The following is a 20,785-nucleotide window of genomic DNA, read 5'->3' on the forward strand; positions in this document are numbered from 1 at the left end:
CATTCTCATGTCTTCAGGCTGTTAAAAGCATCTCTACACACACACGCTGGGTGTGAAAACTGCAGAATGAAGCGGACTGGTTTGGGCATCCCAAGAACTTCTAATGAGAAACTCTTCTACTGCCCTGATGCATATACATTATTACATGTCATTTCCCAATTTTACCATAGTTCTGAGTATCACAGTAATCTAAGCTATTTTTAATTGTATTACTTTGTCCAGAAGAATGATGATGCTTATAATGAATATTTACAGTCACTTTTTTGCAAAAAAGCATCAGGCCTCATTAACATAAGAAATCCTCACCCATCTCAAATCTATAATTTGACTAGCTGAGACTTTTGTGATTTATAATTAATGCAAAAAGAAAAGGAGGACTTGTGGCACCTTAGAGACTAACAAATTTATTTGAGCATAAGCTTTCGTGAGCTACAGCTCACTTCATTGGATGCATTCAGTGGAAAATACAGTGGGGAGATTTATATACACAGAGAACGTGAAACAATGGGTGTTACCATACACACTGTAAGGAGAGTGATCAGGTAAGGTGAGCTATTACCAGCAGGAGGGGTGTGGGGAGGGAGGACCTTCTGTAGTGATAATCAAGGTGGGCCATTTCCAGCAGTTGACAAGAACTAATGCAGGCACTCCACATTTTTGTAGACAGTATAAGGTTCATTCTGACAAATAGGAGGCAACAGAACATATCAGTCTTCTGATTTTATAAACTTTTCATCTGGGATACAAAAGCTAGAGATGTTATGTACAATGTTTTGTTTTGTTTTTGGGCGCACTGGTGCAGTTAAACCAATGTAGCTGTATACCCTTAGCACAGACGTGCTGTGTCAGCCTAAACCATGACTTGTGCCAGTTGTACTTTGAAAATGAGGCAAGTCACAGTTTAAACAGGTTGCAGGATGTCTTACACTAGAGTTCTGCACTGATGCAGCCATATCAATGTAGCTGCATAAGTGCAAAACCCCCACTGTACATAAGGCCTTAACTGTGTCCCATTTACTCAAAAATGCAGCAATATAACTGGCCACATCCATTGACAGTGGTAAGTTTTTAACTAGGCGCAATGAAATCCATTATAGTTAGTAGCAACATATTAAGTCTCCACCCATCATTTTAAAAACATTAATAGATAACTACAGGTAAAATAATTGACTACTTTTGAAATATGCCTCCAAATATTTCATTAAATTTACCAACAATCATTGCCAGTAATGCACAGTAAAAACAAACTGGAGGTTTGATTTACGTTGTGCCTTTCACCCCATTGTGCTCTACAAACATTAACATTTTTTGGTCCAAAGGAAGAGTGCGACCTACTGAATCAATGTGACTGCACGGAGCACCACTTAAGTGTTCTTCAGCAATCTCCCAGCCAAGAACTGACCCAGCCAGTCCTGACTTAGCTTGGAAAAATCCAACATGATCACATCACAAGGTGGTATAACTCCAGGCCATAATAAACTGTCCTTGAAAATGTACTTGAACAACTTTGCTGCCAACACTTTAATATTAATATACACAGGGAAAAATAATTTGATGTTAGCTTCCAAACCTTTAAACAAAAAAATCATTGCTTGCTGGCTGTCAGCATATTTTAGCAGTAACAAGCTGCAACAGCTCCTAGCATTCAGGTTGTCATTTTTGTATTAATAAAAACAAACCTTGCAACGTGAACATCTAACATATAGTGGGGTTTGCTTTCCTTCTTACCTCTTCCTTCTTTTCTTCGGTACCAGAAGCTAAATTGAGGCTCAGCTGAGAGTGGCTGCTTATGCCACTGTCTTCATTTCCATCATCATAGTACCCAGTTTGCACTGAGTCCTGGAAGCAAACAGGATTTCTCCCCAACTTCGGGGCAGGTAACTCAACTCTTTCCTCACTTTCCATTGAGCTTAGTGACAACGTGCTGTGACGATCTGGGCAATGGAAATTAATATTGCACTTGACCTTCTCAGCACTGGGGCTCTGAGGTTTAGGGGCAGTGGGCCTAAGAGGAATGCTAGGCTGCTCAGAGTCACACATAAACTGACTGGAACTTTTTGGTTCATCAGAGTCTACATAAAACACTTCATTAGGAAGTGCAGTAAGGTTGTCAAAAGCGTGTGATGAACTAACATCATCTAGGACGCATGATAATGTTCTAAGGGTGTCAGCTTCACCAGTAAATACATTTGTTTCAGTGTCTGTATCCTGAGAAACAGTTGGACTATGAAGATGCGGAGTTCCAGAAAAGATAGAATCTGGACTGCACACAGGGGAAATGCACCTCCGTCTGTCATTTTCATTGCTACTAGAAACCCTGCGGGAGTAGTCATCATGTAGTCTGCTGTTTGGCCTTGTTCTCTGGTTTTGTTCGTTCAGAGGAGGAGTCATGCTCTTAGGACCATCTTTTTTCCATGCAACATCCGTAACATTGCTTACAAGTTTCAAAACTCTGTCAAAATCCTTGGCTCTGATAGGGCTCTTCCAGCGTTTTGACCGTCTCTCTGGGTTTCCACTGGCTTTGTCCGAGTCAGCAGAGGAAGTGCTTACTGTCCTTTGTGGCACTTGCTTTTCACTTGCGATCTTGAGGTCAGTGAGATTTGAGGTGGACTTTCGTTTGAATGAGCTCTTTTTCAAAAAGTTTAAGTTATCTGTGCTTTTGCTTCTCCTGTAGATAATCCTGTTGTTTTCAGGATCTTTCACTAAAATTTCACAGATCTTTGGCTCCTGGGTGATGGGAGATGTTGGCCTGGTGCAGTTCTGCTGACTCTGAATTTTATCAGTGTCTAATAAATTGATGCGGCCAACACCATAGGCGCGTCTGATACTGCGTGATCGGTGAGTGTTCCTCAGGAAGGAATCATCACTTTCCTCTACATCAGAGCAATCAGAAGCCAAACCATCCACAGCATTATGGAAATCATGTAAAGGCCCCGAATAAGAATACCGGTTAGTCTGAACTCTCACCACTCCACCATTCGAGACATGTTTTCCCACAGTGTTCTCATTTAAGACATCTGAGCTTTCTCTGGCCTGAATGCCTTGAAGAACTGAAGATTTTAATTTCTTGAACGATCCCATTTTTCTAATGGACGACAAAGCATTCCACGTTGAAGAGCTGCCCATCACAATCAGAGAACGAGGCCTTTCGGAGTTGGCGGTAGTTCGTTTCCTAGGGGTAGAGAAAAAGCGCATGATTTTTGAAGGGCTGAAATTGTCATCTTGTATTTCCTCTTCAGCTTTGGTGTTGCTGTTGCATCCCCCATGGCTAGTTATACTTCTTGGTTCTTTATTATCCATTACTATACAGGTAACAGTGGTGCCATTTCCACAGCCATTCTGAAATGTTGTCATGTCCTCAATGCCATAAGTATGAGGGTAGAGGGTACTATAGCTCAGATCCACAATACCATCTTCCTCAGCTGTCCCAGCCCTTCATCTACTGCACCTCTTCTTGCCTTGTTTTCACATCTACGGTGTGAACTGAGCTCTCCAGACTGCACTGCCTGCGTCAAGAAAACAAAGCCAGCAGTTAGCCATTTTTCCTCCCACAAAATTCCCTACAAAATGAGACATGGTTCCCTATGAATAAAATCAAGGAATATTAATGAAACAAAGCTATATCATGGGGCTCGGGAAAAGCTGTTAATAGTTCACTTTAAACAACAAAAGGGATACTTATGTTCTGTTTAGTTATTTAAAAGACCAATTTAACTTACATATGTTTTTGTTTATTTGACTCAAATAATCAAACCTACCTTAGAAGAGCAGATCTACTGTAAGGCTATGCGAGTTATCCTACCCAGTTTAACAATACATTTAAAGCAACTATAACCCCACCTCTAAAGCACAACATTATACTAACTATTGCTAGAAACAAAATTCTAACTGAAACACAGAGACAGGTGCTTCAGCACTTGCCTTGCTCTTTCTTTTTTTACTTAACTTGAAGCAAAATAGAAACTTAAAAAAACAAACCAACCACTATTCGGGGGGAGGGAGAGAGATCCAGCCATTTTTCTTTTCGCAATACAAAGTTCCTGAATTACAAGACACGTGACCATATATGGAACCAAGGGGAAAGACTCACATCAAAAAGACTGAATGCCTTCAGACTTATACATTCCTTAACATGTGCCACCTACTCCTATAATATTACTGATATAATACAACATGTATATTTTTCTATAGTTTGCTACTATCCAAGGGCCAAACTTTGATCACCTTACTCATGCATGGAGTATCACTGAAGTAATAAATGCGAGGCACTCAAGTGTCTTTTAATTTCCTTAGCTGACAAACCTAAATCAGTCAAATCTACACCAACGTAATTTTCTCTAAAATTGTTGGAAGAGTGACCTAGGTCAGCCAATGGCGGGATGTGATGTTGATGAGCATGGAAGTAGCATGTGTTGTGCTTCATGTACTACAAAATAGACAAATTAGGGTTCACTGGGCTGTGCTTTCCTTACCTTTTGGTTCATATACTATCCACGGATGCTGGGAGGGATGGAAATTAAACAAAGGTGGTAAACAATTCATTAAAAAAGTTCAGGGACCCCCAACCTAAAACAGCTATTGCCCTTACCATGAGAGCAATGACAAGTTTCCTTGGTACTGTCAAATTTTGCTAGAGCCAGTGGGATCAGAGATAGCCCATTCCTGGATACCTGGGTCTTGGCCATAAAATAAAGTAGGAAATGTACAGATATGCTAAATGAAAGTAGTGCCCGTGAAATCTGCCCCTTAATCTCTGAAGCTTGATCTCCTTTTTTGTTGTAAGGTCTTGGTCTCAAGTAGTCATGTGAACTTTAAAGGCTAATTTGAATCAGGAAGTAAAAGCCCCCTAGCAACCAGAGAAGCTGGGAAGAAGCACTTAGGCACAGCGTGAAGACAGAAAGCTTCCCCGTTCACAGGATTTAAACAAGCCATTCCCATCCCCTCTCCACACTTGGCAGGTCCATGAATATTAAAGGAAGAAGCCCCAGTTGTAAATGTACCAACCCTCCCTCACCCCGTGCACATATAAACAGTTATCGCCACATGGAGCATGGTACATTCAAAAGCGAATTAAGATTTTTAACGGTTACATTTCCCCCTTAGAAAAACAAACTATAAATAGTAAACAGTGTACATGTCAAATTATAAGCAAACATAAGATACCCCAAATGTTAAGCTTTTAGGAGTATTTAAAAATATTGGATCCAGACTTTTAAAGTTGAGTCCCTCCTTTTCGATAAATTTTAAACAGAGGTTTTAAAATCTTGTTCCCTAGGGAGAAAAAGGGTTTGCCGTGTGTGTTTCAATGCGACGCTTAAAATCTCCCCCATATATGTTTTAATTCCCCTCATTCAAATTGTCTCAGCTTGAGTCTGCCTTGCCGCACTATGTTTGATTAGCTGCCCCCTACAAGAGTTTAGCTGGGAGAGGCTTATTCTAATGATTTAACAGAAGCTTTGTTAACTAGAAATGGGCGAGAGCTTTCTGACGAAATCCAAAGGGCTTGAAGTTCAAGCCTGCCCTCATTCTGTTGCCTATTGAAAACTGCTGCTACTTTTACTCTATTTGACTAACAAATGTATCTGGGCAGAAGCTTTGGTGGGTTAGAACCCACTTCATCTAACCCAGGAACGCCTATGCCCAAATACATTTGTTAGTCTCTAAGGGGCCACGAGGACGCCTCGCTACTTTTGCTGATGCAGACTAACAGGGCTACCACTCTGAAACCTTTCACTCCATTGTCATGCAAACACGAGAGGATTTTTGAGTTTTCACCCCCCCCCCCCCATCAGCTTTCCAAGTAACACGCATCTTTTCCTAACATTTCATCCACCATTGGCACCACTCTGGCGGGACAGCGGTGGGCGCAGACAGAAGCGCACCTCAAAATACTGCCACCGATTCCAGTACAGACCAGACGCTTATATTTCCTGTTCCCCAGTTCCTCGAGAACTAGCTACGGGCGGGGAGGGGGGTAGAGACACATGAAGGGCCGTGAGAAGACGAACTTGCAAAGCTTATTTACCCCCACGCAACGAGGGCGGAAAGCAGCATGCTGCACACCCCGGACTCCATGGGGCAGCCAAAGCCCATTGGTGCCTCAGCCACCCAGAGGGGCCTGGGGTTTCCCCAAGTCTGCGCTCGGGCTGGCTCAGGCAGAAGCACCTGCCCCGCTGCTCGCCAGAGACGGCCTCACCCATCCTCCCAGCAGGAAGCTCGCAGCTAGGAGGGCAGAGAAAGCGGTGTCCCCTCCCTGCCCCAGCGCGGGGCCGGAGAAGGAGCAGGAGCCCATTACCTGGGAGGAGCCCGGAGGCCCAGGACAGCAGGCAGGGCTCAGAACCCGAGGGGGCCGCCGCAGCTCCGAGGCGTCCTTCCCCCGCGCGGCTCCCCGGGAGACGGAGCGATCTGTTTCCACATCGCTATGGCAGCAGCCGGGAGGGAAACGCGAGACCCACTGAGGGAGGCGGCAGCTCTTCAGAGAGTGGCAGGGGAGGTGCGGGGTTCAAAGGCTGTGAGAGCAGCCCGAGGAGAGGAGCGGGGCAAGCTGGTCTCTCTCACCAGCAGAAGTTGGTCCAATCAAAAATATTCCCTCACCCACCCTTGTGTCTCTCCCAGCAGCTACTATGTCAGGCTGGGGAGCCTGCCCTGGCCTCTACAGGGAGGGGCTAGAAGAAGCTATTCTTCCCCCACTGCTCGTTTTTCAATGACAGAGTCCCCAGCCTTCCTCAGCAAGCCAACAGGGGAGGAGAGTCCCAGCTGCTGGCCCCCTCTGGCCTTTCCTCCCCTCCCACCTGGGAGGCAGAGTCCATGCTCCCCTCCATCTGCAACCAAAACAACGTTGGCCCAGGCTTGGGGCTGCCGAGAAATACTTAGCACCTAGTGAGTGATTTACGTTTTCAGAGTGCTGCGCACACAGTAATTGAGGGGTTGATTCCCCTTTCCCTCGCCCTCCGCCCTGCAAGAGACAAAGTGGGGCTGTTTGTTGTGCTGTGTTTGAATTTAATTATCATCCTATCAAAAACAGATCAAGACTAAACTAGGAGGGTGGTGGCATTTGCACACATTAATAATGAAGCGATTCCCCTTCTGTGTTGGGTGTCATTGCTGCTTACCTTTGTTCAAGTCGGCTGCCAATTAGGAACTGAATATAAAGGCGGTGAGGGGAGGCAGGAGCAGGAGAAATTGCAGCCCTCCAAATTATCTGTTCTCCTGATCTTAACTTTCAACAACCTCCCAGCCGTTGAATGTGTTTCTGGTTCCCACACCCTCTCCTCAGCTGTTGGTCCTCTACAAATTGCATTCTCATTTGCTGCATTGAGAAAATACTGACTTTAATCTTCAGCTTCAAAGCCCGTCTTCCCCACCTCTTGCAAGGACTTTCACTTATAATGCCTGGTTTTCCATGTGAGTCTTCCAAGCTGTGGTAGGTTTAAAATGCTTACCTTTTTATTTCAAATGTGTAAGGCCAAATCCATCTCTGGTGCAACTCCATTTATTTCTATAGTTACTCCACAGGTGGATTGGCCCCATAGGGATGATGCTGTCAATGCAAAACACACAGAATTTGTGATTGGAGAGAACCAGTACTCAGTGTCAAGCATGCCCTGCCTCATTTTGCTATTCACTATATATTTCTAGTTATTACATGTGCCTGAATTTAATGATCACTGCCTTTGGTCAAATTTTCATTATTTACACTGTCTTCAGCCACTATTCCACATTCCAATAGCAATCTGGTATAAAATGATCACCTTCATATCAAACCCAAGTATTTCTTTCTGCAGTTTCAGTGTGTGAATTATTTGAACCACTCCCCCACTTGCTTAAACGGTGTAACTCATCTTAAGTCCATTTTAAGTACCTGAAAAGCATACTGAGATCACCTTTCAGTCTCACGTTTGCCAAGCAGAATATAATTAGGAGGGAATCACATATTTACAAACAAACATGCATCTTCCTCACTTAAATATTTAAATTGCAGTAGTGTCTCAGCCATCCTGGGCCCCATTATGTAAGGTGTCATGCAAATATATTGTCATCCATCTGCCAATGAATAGCAGATGTTGGATCATGTACATCAGTTTCCCATTACAGAAAAAAATCAGTGATGCAGAGTAATCGGTGATGTGGGGTATTTCCTCAGGGTAGCTTGCTTGCTTTATTTACACTAATACACCAGTCCTTGAATGGAGGTAGTCACAAACAGCAAGAGGGCAAACCTCTTTCAGAAATTTCAGCCCAAACACCAGTGCCTGGTTCCCAGGATGTGACTCTGTCCCAACCATTGACTTGAATTAAAGAGATTAAGACAGAGAACAAATCGTAAAACTTACAATGCATCCAAGTCTGAACAGTGCTTGCAGGCTAAGGAAGAGAAGACCATCTGGTGACTCCTACCAAAACCATATAATAAATGACAGTCCCTGATCCAAAACACTGAGGCACAAATCCTCAAAGATATTTAGGCACCTAACTCCCATTGATTTCAATGGGAGTTAGGTGCCTAAATACCTTTGAGGATCTGGGCCTTAGAGTTGGTCTACACTGGGTATTTACATCGGCATAGCTACATCACTCAGGGGTGTGAAAAATCCCCAGTGTAGACAGTATTAGGTTGATAGAAGAATTCTTCCATAGCTACTGCCTCTCAGGAAGATGGGTTATCTATGATGACAGGAGAACCCCTCCTGTGAGTGTGGGTAGTGTCTCTGTTGAAGCAGCTGTAGCATTTCAAGGGTAGACAAGCCCTTACAATCTAAAAGGTGACATAGCAGGTGGATGAGACAAGTGGGCCAGGGGAAATGTGGTAACACATAAATATAACAGCATATGTGGAATTCTTAACCAGTCTGTAGTAATGACTGTAGCTTTCCACCTGCCTACCCATTACTAGGCTGTTCTTTATTGTATGCATTACAGACAAGGTGAGTTTTGAGGAAGGACTTGAAGGAGGACAAGATACTGGCTTTATGGATCTGGACTAAGGAAGCCCAAAAGTGCTTGTTAGAGAAATGGAGAATGAGTCTGGAATCATTAGTGGAGTGATGGCAGGAGGAAGTCTTGAATAAGGTAATAAGTCTGATATCTAGGGAGGGGCTAAATTGTTGAAGGCTTTGTAAATAAGGACAAGAAGTTTGTGTTTCATGCATTAGAAGAGAGGGAACTTATTAAGGGATTTAAAGTGGGGGTGACAGACTAGAAGATGATGTTAGGATCAGCATTTTGGATGGATTTGAGGGGGGTAAGTCCATCACGTATATGAAAACAGCAGAGATATCAGAAATGGACTGGAAATATAGTTTTACCATGTTATAATAGTGCAGTATATCAGTGACTGCTGTTCAGACTTTCACTCACACTCTCTATAGGCACTTAACCAATATTTCCATCAGAAAGTTCTGCAGGTTTGGCGTCTTATAATGGTCATTCTTAAAAACTTGCCTTGGATAATTAGATAGGTTTATGAGATACAAAATACAGCAGTCACTCTTAGAAACATGCAATCACCTCAGATAGACGTTTATGTAACTAATGTTACCTCAGTAATTGCAACATTCTAGGTATTCCCTAGAGTATGTAGAGACAAGAATAAAGGATATTGCAAACAACGATGTAATAAACTTGTTTGTGTTACATACTTGGACATCCGCTTATGCTAAAACCCATTTCTGACTTTTGTGGTTTCATTGGGTCAAAATACTGCCCTTGCATACGTGTATACAAGTTCTGAATTCAATGGGAGTTTTGTGAGTGTATCTGAGGACAGAATTTAGTTTGCTATTATCGAGAGTAATGAGTATCTGTACTTTCTCCTTAACTTGGATATCTCTTTTTTTAAAATAGGCTGATTCAGAACCATATATACAGTGTCCAGGTGCAGCTGTACCAAGGTCCACTATAAAGATACCAGCCAAACTTATGGGGATTGCCCTAGTGTAAGGAAGAAGAACAAGGCCCACTATTCTTCCTTTAGATTTGAAACATTATTCTATTTTTCTAGCCCAATATTTATAGGAAAGAAAGGTGCATAGACTCCCAACAGCTAAGACAAGCCCAAGTTTCAGTAAGTTAATTCTTCACAGAATATAAATGTCTGTTTCACTATTCCACAAATACAAAATGTCACCCATATTTATAACCAAGACAGGCTGCTTTAAAGCAGAAATAGTGGCTTGTTTTCCAGTTTTTCCTTTCTTGAGAAGATGAATGTTATTTGTTACTAGAGATTGTGCAAAAAGATGGAAATAAGAAAAATTGAATAGCACTTTTATAGGTACTTCTGAGAAGCTGCACTACACCCTATTATTTGCAGACTAATAATTTGACCCCAGCTGAGTAACAAAGGATGTAATTCAATCAGTGGTTGTGCTGGTATTATAAACTGTGGGAGACCAAGTCCAAGAATAAATTCCAGATTGGTATATGCACAATGGTATTATTAATTACTTGATAATGATCATCACAAATATCCATAGCAACAAAAAATTTAACTTGTTTTAGAAGTTTAAACCTCTTTTTAATCACAGATTTAAAGTGCATGTGACAAAGAATTAGAAGGATTATTTGAAGTGCAATACAGGTGGAAAAGGATTATAAAAAATGTGACACAGGAAAAGTGATATTAAAATCTTTCATGGTGAAGGAGCAAGATGAACTAGAAAGTGAAATGGAAGCTTTTAGTGGGTATTGATATTTTTTCAAATATCACAACACATCAATGACTGCATGTCAGCAGCTCTTATCTAATCAAGATTGTCATCTTCCATAGTCTCAGGGTGGGAAAGTCTGAAGTAGAATAGTTCCATTACCTTCTGTATGAAAGGATACTCCCAATGGAGGAGGAGGAACCCCGATGCTCATCCATTGATATTTTTGTGATTCTTTCCTTTAAATATACTTTTAAAATTCCAGTTTTAAAATAAGAATGAGAGAGAGAGACTGGGAGCTTATTAATACTCAAGGAAATCACCTTGAGTATTATTTGCTATACTGCACACAGCTGGGGCAGGATGGTGAGGGTGGGGTAAATGCAATATTCTGGGGGTTTTTTGTTGTTTTTTTTTAAATCATCCTACATTAATGGGCACCCCAATGCAATTTTGAATAGGTGGAAGTATTAGACTAACTGATTCTCTTTCATTAAACTATAGAGTGTTTTCTGAGGTTTACAGTATTTACCTAATGCTGCAATTTGCATCTGTCTTTTGCATTTCAGACAGACTAAGGCTCTGATCCTGCAAACAATTACCCTCATGAGAACCTTTACAAGTCCCACTGGGGATATTAGGTTGAGTCATGCTACCAGGGAAATTAACAGCAACTCCTCTAGTGAATTCAAGGGGAGCATTATCAAACCCTTAATTTGGACGGTTTAAAAGTGAGGAATAGTAGCACATTTGAATATGCAAGTTCAAACCCACATGCACTGCAAATTAATTTTGTCTGTTTTATGTATAAATTAGGTTTCAAATGTACTATGGTTGTTTCTATTTGTGTAAGTTTCTAACAGACATAATAATATACCAAAAGGAATTCTCCAAATTCAGGCTCTGTCATCTTGGCATTTAAATCTCCCTTTCCTGTACATGAATCATTCTTTTAAGGAAAGGGCTCAAAGGGCTGCATGGTTTAAACTGATTAATTTTCTTAATTTGACAGAGGCAAGTGAGAGTCATCACCAATACAAGTCTCTTCATATAGCTACTTTATAATCGTTCACTAAAAGCCAGGTTCTGATGCTCTTACTCGTGTTAATACCTAAGCGAGTAAAGGTGTAAATTCCAGCTCATTGAGCTACATCTGCACTAGCTCTGATCGCATTCTAAAAACAGAAGTGTAACTGCAGCAGAAAGAACTAGCCACACTGAGTAAATCCTGTCCAAGATCACTGGTACAAACTCTGGGCGGCTAGCCCCTCCCCCTGCTCACAGCTTCATTTCTACTTAAGTATTCTAGCTCCATCAGGGCTAGTACTGGTATATCACCTGGAGCTGGAGTTTACACCTCCAGCTCTAGTGTAGACATATCCACGCTAACTGCAATAGGACTGCTTGTGGAATACAGAACTGCTCAACCCGAGAAAGGGTGTCAGAATTTGGTTCCAAACGAGTGCTGAAATACAACTTATAAATAACTGAAATAGACTTCAGTTTTATCATTTAAAATGTTCTTTTGAATTTGCGTTGAGAGATTGTTTCACTGAGTTCACTGCACTCCATTTGGCACGCAGATCTAGTTTAGGGTGGACACAATAGCAGAATGGAATGATGCTATCAATGAAAAAAGACCCCTATGTACCAGGTTACCATTGTCCCCTCTCAGTGTTCGTCTTACTCACCCACCTACACCATTGCAGCTGCACACAACTTAACGAGGGAGTCAGCCTTTCAGTCTGTTCGAATGCTATTTATATCCACACTGAGGCTCACTGTGATGCTATTATTGTGTTCCCAACCTCAAGAGGCATTATTAAGACAGCATGACATGAAGAGATGCTTCATACTACAGAAGAGCAGTTTTCAATAAATAGCTCATTGTGTCCAAACAAAGACAACTTCCTGTTTCCAATTAGGAAGGCTGCATTCTACCTTTATCTTGTGACTCACAAAAGTTTAAGGGGAAAAAAGAAAGAGGGGAAGACTGTGGAGATGCAAAATACAGGGGGAAGGAACAGAGAATCAGCAGTGAAGTTCGGTCCCATGCACGTTTTCTCTATGTTCTTGTAAAATTATTAGAAATAGATTTTCTGTTAAGTGAAAAGTACATTGAGATGATGGGGGAACTACATGCTGAGAGGAAAAGGTACTGACTATAAGAGACAGCTAGAGAGGGCTCTCTGTTAGCACTCGATTATAGCCATTTAGATTCTATCTTTTTCTGTTCTGCTCTTTTCAGGTTCGTATACCACACCCATCACCCAGGTATCAGATTGCCTCATCGCCGTAATTTATTTATATTTAAAATACCTATTAATAGCTTTTTAATAACTCCCTCCTACCAAATAACTATCAAACTGCAACCTTGTCATCACATCTCTCAACTGACCCCCACCAAACATGCCTGGGGAAATAAATGGGTCCTGCAATATGCTCAGGAGGACCAAAAATGTGGGCTCTTACAGAGCAAGGAGCTCATGATGAATTCCAGAGCTGAGGCCCCCTCACAGAGGGTGCCCTGCTCATTCAGTAAGTGACATTTTAGTGAGACTAAATAACAAGGCATAGGTGCGCTCCCTGAATCAAAGGGACTGATTTAAGGCTCAATCATGTTATTTACACATCATCCACAGCAAGGGGCAGCGTTTCATCTGTGAGGCACAATGCATCCCACTGCTTCCTGTTGTGCTGGAGGTAGAGGAGTAAGGGTTGGACGGAGTAATTTGTAACACCCTCCACCCTCAGCATGTAGCATGTCCTCCATCCTGATGGCTGGTGCTTAAGAGGAGGCAAAGGAGCCAGAGTTCTACCTTATCCCCTTCCCAGGTATAAAAATCTACTACAAATTTATCGGCTGAAAAAGTGCCTTGTAATGAAGCAGCCAATACACTTGATTAGAAATTATTTTAAAAAAAATCTGCAAAGTTCCACTCGTTCATAATATCTACAATGTTTATTACAATTACAGAATAGAAAAAACTGAAGCAACAGGTCTCAATAGCATGACTGAGCCAGTATGATGCAAGAGAAATACCCAACAAGCTTAACAGAGCTGTTATCTTGGTTGCTATGCCAATAAGCTCTGGACAATTACAGGTTTGTATAGTGCATAGGAAAGTCACAGCAATCTGTGTCAGCAATCTAACAGTCTGAACTATGTTAGAAAAGGGAAAAAAAACTCCAAGAATTCTGTGCCTCTAGTCTATTTTCCTGTGTTATTAGGACCTCTGAGTGTTTTAAATTAGCATGAGGGCTTTTATTTGTTTAGTCTCTTTTTACAATTATATATGGTGAACCTCAGAGTTACGAACACCAGAGTTACGAACTGACCAGTTAACCACACTCCTTTTTTGGAACCGGAAGTACACAATCAGGCAGCAGCAGAAATCCCCCCAAAGGAAAAAAAAAAAAAGAAAATACAGTACAGTAGGGTCTTAAACATATATGAAAAAAATAAAGGGAAAGCAGCATTTTTCTTCTGCATAGTAGTTTCAAAGCTATATTAAGTCAATGTTCAGTTGTAAACTTTTGAAAGAACCACCATAATGTTTTGTTCAAAGTTATAAACATTTCAGAGTTACGAACAACCTCCATTCCTGAGGTGTTCGTAACTCTGAGGTTCTACTGTATTGCTTTTACTATTACATAGTGTAAGTTGAAATTAACATCCGTGGGCATGTTTACTGTTCCAAAAGATTCAGCTATGATCTCTCTCATGTTCCTATCTATATTCCAATAAAAAAAGTCTTCCTCTTGCTAATTCTACCTCTGGTTTGTCATATATCCTTCACATCTTTGATTTTTTTGAAGTTTATTTTCCTTTTAGTTGCAAGTAAACTGCCTGATCACAAAATCTTGTAATGGAAAGTTACAGAAACAATACATTAAAATAGAGGTACAACAGTGAAAAGCTCCAGCAATTTTCATAGGTTACAAAAATGTCAATATAATTTTGGGATAATTTCCCATTAAATGATGATACATGTGCTAAGAATGCAGTGTGGCTCACAACTTTAACTATGAGCCTGTTATTATTAAGGCTACAATTTTGGCACAGAGGCCATAGTGTTCCCAGTAATCGTGAATTTGAATAAAATACACGATGAGCCCACTCTGCAGTGGTGCCTCCTGTCCTGGGGATGGGGAGGGCCCAGGCCGGCCTCCACTTGCGCCAGAGACAAGGGGGCAAAAGGGCCATTGCCCCCTTCACATTTTAAACCAGGGGATTGTCAGTCAGGAGGGTTAGGTAAGAAGGCCCTTGGGGAGAAGGCAGGGACTCTGGGAGGATCAGGTTGGTGGTATTGAGGGCTCCCGAGAGCTCAAGGGGGATTGGGCTGGTTATGGGGTCCTCCCTCTAGGGCTCTGGGAGGATCATCTGGTGACCTTTCTGTGACATATTGCTTTTTTCCCTGCACCTCTGCCATGAAATCTACTAAAAATTCTTATGCCAAAATGTAGCTCACAAAAGCTTATGCTCAAATAAATTTGTTAGTCTCTAAGGTGCCACAAGTACTCCTTTTCTTTTTGCGGATACAGACTAACACGGCTGCTACTTTGAAACCTGACATATGCCAAAATCGTAGCCTTAGTTGTTTTACTATTGTTATTATTACAAGTCTTTATTTGGTACCCATCACAGTACTATCTCATCTTGCTTAATAACCATCTTCTTCTTTAATAAGACTAAAATAAATGGCAACATTTTCAAAGTTCAGCATCCCTTCATATTTTGGCAGCTAAATAAATGGCTGGCTTCCTTTGCATTAGATCACTGTATACATCATTTTAACTGACAAAAGTCAGTAATAAAAATCTCAGACTAATTGAAGCTACAAGTAGCTCATTTCATGCAAGCTATGTTCGGGGTTGATATCAACTCGGTTACACATAGGGTGCCCAATTCTTTCCTCAGACAGTCACAACTCCCAGTGACTTCTATATGAAGGCTGAATAGGCACCAGTGAGACTAATAGCCCGAAAGCTAAACATTTAAACTTACTTCATTTCCATCCAGTAGCAGCCACTGTCTAATTAGTTAGGGTCATAGAAGATTAGGGTTGGAAGAGACTTCAGGAGGTCACCTAGTCCAAACCCCCTGCTCAACGCAGGGCCAATCCCCAACTAAATCATCCCAGCCAGGGCTTTGTCAAGCCGGGCTGTAAAAACCTCTAAGATAGAGATTCCACCACCTCTCTAGGTAACCCATTCCATCCTGCTAGTGAAACAGTTTTTCCTTATATCCAACCTAGACCTCCCCCACTGCAACTTGAGACCATCGCTCCTTGTTCTGTCATCTGCCACCACTAAGAACAGCCGAGCTCCTTCCTCTTTGGAACCCCCCCTTCAGGTAGTTGAAGGCTGCTATCAAATCACCCCTCACTCTTCTCTTCTGAAGACTAAATAAGCCCAGTTTCCTCAGCCTCTCCTCATAAGTCATGTGACCCAGCCCCCTGATCATTTTCGTTGCCCTCCGCTGGACTCTCTCCAATTTGTCCACATTCTGTATTGGAGGGCCCCAAACTGGATGCAATACTCCAGATGTGGCTTCACCAGTGCCGAATAGAGGGGAATAATCACTTCCCTCAATCTGCTGGCAATGCTCTTACTAATACAGCCCAATATGCCATTACCCTTTTTGGCAACAAGGGCACACTGTTGACTCATATCCAGCTTCTCATCCCCAGGTCCTTTTCCGCAGAACTGCCGCTTAGCCACTCGGCCCCCAGCCTGTAGCGGTGCATGGGATCCTTCCATACTAAGTGCAGGACTCTGCGCTTGTCCTTGTTGAACCTCATCAGATTTCTTTTGGCCCAATCCTCCAATTTGTCTAGGTCACTCTGGACCCTATCCCTACCCTCCAGCGTATCATCCTCTCCCCACAGCTTAGTGTCATCCGTGAACTTGCTGAGGGTCAAATTATTCCACTCTTTGGGTTATTATTGTGTGGGCCAGGCAACTCTGCAAATTTAGACTCACAGAGTTTCCCTAGAATTATTCCATTGGGCATGAGTTTGACCTGTTATTGAAGTAGCTAAGGGTTCCACTTCCTAAACTCACGGATCCCCTGAGCTCTGCAGATGGTCCATCTGTTCAGAGGCCTTGTACTTCTGCACTATAGTTGGTCCCCACTTGGATGAGTGGACCTGGTTTCCAAACTGTGCTGGGGACCACCAGTATGTTAATGCTGACAGGGACAGCACTAATTTACCCACAAACAAGAGTTTCTGGGGTCTGTGGTGCCCCCTCTAAGGTCCCAGCCTGCCTCTGCATAGCTGCAGATCCTCACCACTGAAGACCCCCCCCCCGAAAGGAGGGAAATGATGCCACAAATGTAATACTCTCAATGCCTCTGTGTCTCCCTGCCAAGCTCAGCCTTCCCCTCCCACAGAGCAAATAGGCCCTTTGATAAAAAACAAAACAAAAAACCCCCCAGCAAGGTCTATCTACAGTGTCCTTTTCTTGGTGTCCTTGGACTTTGAATGAACTCAGTTATTCCAGTTGCTGTCAAGAATGAACCAATTGGAAATAAAAGTAGAGGTCAAATGTTCAGAATTTCACCAGTATTGAAAGCAATGCCAAAGTCTTTAAAAAAAGGAAGATTCATATCTCAGACAGAGCAGATAGTGTTGTGGTTGAAGCACTGGGCTGGGACACAGGAGTTCTGTATTCTATTTCTTTGCGACCTTGGGCTCTCACTCTTTCTCTGTCTGAATTCCATCTGTAAAGAAGTGGGCGTAATAATATTTCCCTACCTCAAATGGACATTTTGAGGACAAATCTATTAATGATTGTGAGGTGCTCAGATACCATAGTGATGAGTGCCATACAAAAGCCTATATATGAATAAAAATAATCTACTGTCCTTGTGCACCTGTGACAAGAACCAAAGAAAAAAATGCTAGTTTTCCAGAAAGAGTTCAGGCTAAGGTGGCTGTTGAAAAACCTTTCTGCCTGATTTATTTTGATGCTGGAGTTTCTGAACCTGACTAATTTGTGTCTTGTAAAATCTCGGTATCATTCTGAACGGTGAGATTGCAAGTTTCCTTACAACAGTAATTTACTTCAATAAGTCCTGTCTTTGCATAAACATTCCAAATAACAAAATGGACACTTCTGTTTTTGTCAGTGACTTTATCCTTTTCAAAAGACCTTGTCAAACCTCAGGTCAAAAATGTAATTGAAATAACTTCAGCACCGACCTTCCCCCGCCCCCTCACCCTCAGCCCCACCCCCCCGAATTTGGCTGCCTGTCTGTTAAAAACAAGGGATGTAGTTTGTGACACTCCTAGCCTGGGGTTACTGATTGCTCTAACTGGTACCGTGGGACTTGTGGCATCTAGGGAATTGCAAAGCATAGGAATGCCCACAGCCTGCCATGATATCTCTAGAACACATTCTGTGCTCTGGGTGTGGTGTTTCACTCCACCACAGTTACGCCATGGACCCCTAGATCCCCATCTCTTTCCTCCACAGCCCATCCTCATGCTCCCTGCTGTTCAGCCTGCCTTCCTAGCTCCTCATCTCTAAGGCTTGAACTCAGGACCTTCAGATGATGAGACTGACGTGCTCCCAACTGCGCTCTCTGTGAGGACAGTATTGTAAATCAGGGCAGGCTGGCAGTGCTGGAAAATGGAAATGGCTGATGGGTATAAAAAATATTCCATTGTCTAATCTTGGTGTAGCTCGAACAGGTTATTCTGAGTAAAAGGAATAATTCTCTCTGTGTATTCAGTTTTTAAATATCAGAAGTGGCCTGTGCCTGAGATATTATTTGAATATGTGTGTTTGGCATTTGGCGTTTGTACAGATAGTGGTTGTTTCGTGAGAGGAACCCAAAGAAATGCAAAATTATCAGGACAAAAGTTCAGTCAGGGAGTATTTTAAAATATTGCCTCTGCAAAAGTGAGAAAATACTTTCCTTTAAAAATTACATGGAAAATACAATTCCCTGAAGTGTTATTGTGCCAAATATTAAAATCCGTCATTAAACAGAGGGATTCTAATCCTGCTTTATATACAAATCCCAAAGGCCTCCATAATGCATATGCCCATATATGTACATACATTATTTCCATGTACCTCTAAAATCATTGTTTATAAAAATCACTCAGTAAACATACTGCCTGAAATAAATTCTTCTTAAAGGGGTTAAAAAAAAAAATCAATAGCCTTATCTACGCTAGGAAAAATACCCATTGCTGACAAAGGGACCAGCAATTGGTTCAGCCCAACCTTTAACAGTGTATTAAAATCAACTCACTTTACATCTGTTTTACCCATGGTTTCTGAAGCAGTGCAGAACATACTTTTCTTGTTCTACACTTCCAATTAGATATGTTTAGCACCTGTTCACCTGACCCACTGCTGACATCCACTGTCAGCAATGGGTAATTATCTGAGCTAGACAAAACTTATATGAAAGTTTTTTAATTCTGAACATCCTAAAGATCTGTAGGAAATAATCTTTTCAAAAAGTACACTGGAAGTACGCTGCTTTTCCTGTGAAAGAGTAAAATATTACAAACAGAAAAGTAAAAAAGTGCACCAGCTATCTCAGCTGACTGATATTATCCTACCAGAGCCAAATCAAGAAAATATATTAATTAGTTAAAAAGCCTTTTGGAATTCAATGGGTCAGTATTTATATATATATTTGGTATGCACTGTTTTTCATGGTCAGATCAACACTTTAAATCATTTATATTGCAGCCTAATAAATACACTAATCCCATAACATTCTATGTGCGATGTTCTGTACTTTGAATTTTGAACATTTAACAAAGAACAGTGCATGAAAAAGGTCTTAAATCTGTGCTTGTAAAAATAGTCACATTTGAGAATATTTTTAGGTGTAGATGTGAGCCCAACTAGGAAAGTTTTGGTTCTAAAAATAAAAAACAAATTATTCTAGATTTAAACTGGTGTTAAGTGAAAGGAGAATCAAATCAAGAGTTTTCAGTGGGTTAAGTCTCACAGTATTAAACATGATTACATTTTGTTAATATTAATAATAATAATATTAGTATGTAAGAACAAACTCATTTACACAAATAGGAAAATTATCTTCCCAGAGAGAATGATGTCTAATTGCTACTATTTCCTGCCATGGAATCTAATGGTGCCTTCATTTTACAGTGACAGTATTTGATAAATGCTTCTTTGTTATAGAGATCCCACTCTGTTTACATAAACTTCAACTTATATTTCCATTTTCCTTTTAAGGGGCAACCTAGTCATTTTAACTTCCTACCCATGAAAAATGCTAGTTGCTAGATTAGGTAATTGTACCTTAGGTACACAAGTGCCTCTCGTTAATATATGACGGTCTCCTACTCCACCTCTTTTTCACTTTTGTTTACTCACAAGAAACACCTGGCAAACTTGACTGCCTCATCCCAGCAAACTGGCTATTCAGCAACTTGCTTGAGTGTAGCATACTTACATCTATACTGATTTCAGTTAAAATTAATCATTAAAGCCTTGATCCTGCGAACACATGTATGAGTAATGTTACGCACATGACTAGTCCCGTTCACTCACGTGCAGAAAGTTACTTAGGTAGTCACATGGGATTATTCACATATGTAGGTGTTTTCAGGATTGGGGCCAAAATAGTCGAGAAGACACAGGCATTATTACATAGAATTATTTACCAAAACTAAACTAGGGCTAATCCTATAATCCCTGAAACAGCCATTGCTCTTCTCTGACAGACTTGAAGTGCAAGTCTGTATGCAAAATTATGTTGTTGTTTTCAGATTCTAATTAGCACTATTAGAAAGTGAATCCAGAAAAAAAGTCAACTATTTCCTCCACACTTGCTTAATAATGGCAAGTACCATTTACTAGTGAAGGGAGAGAACTTCCTTTGTATACAACTCTCTTTGGCTATAAAACAACAGCAGTCTAGACTTGTTTCTCTGGAAAAGTTATATAAATTCCAGAGAAGGAGGAAGGATAAACACTCTAGTTTGCACATATTCTGCCAAATCCTGGTCTCATTAAAGTACATCTGAATTTTGACATCAACTTCAATTGGGTCAGGGCTTGAACTGCTCATTATTTACTTGTTTTCCTTAAAATGTAAGCAGCTGATCTGTTTCCTAAGTGCTGTTTCATAATTTTGACCT

General features: G+C 41.3%; 1 protein-coding gene across 9 annotated transcripts in view; it reads right to left on the reverse strand.

Moving 5' to 3' along the window:
- Positions 1 to 20,785, reverse strand: part of SPATA13 (spermatogenesis associated 13) — a 122,307-nt gene that overhangs the window by 72,389 nt on the left and 29,133 nt on the right. For 3 of the 9 annotated variants that reach the window (XM_027821587.3, XM_037891245.2, XM_037891237.2), the window contains exon 2: positions 1,729 to 3,506. In XM_027821587.3, the coding sequence (XP_027677388.2) occupies positions 1,729 to 3,354 (1,626 nt within the window). In that variant the 5' untranslated portion in view covers positions 3,355 to 3,506. Of the gene's footprint in view, positions 1 to 1,728; positions 3,507 to 6,295; positions 6,594 to 6,791; positions 6,815 to 7,112; positions 7,236 to 7,442; positions 7,541 to 20,785 lie in introns of those variants that run through there. The other 6 variants (XM_043530901.1, XM_043530871.1, XM_043530866.1 and 3 more) reach the window with 5 other exon arrangements.

Source organism: Chelonia mydas, chromosome 1, assembly GCF_015237465.2.
Source record: "Chelonia mydas isolate rCheMyd1 chromosome 1, rCheMyd1.pri.v2, whole genome shotgun sequence".
NCBI lineage: Eukaryota > Metazoa > Chordata > Testudines > Cheloniidae > Chelonia > Chelonia mydas.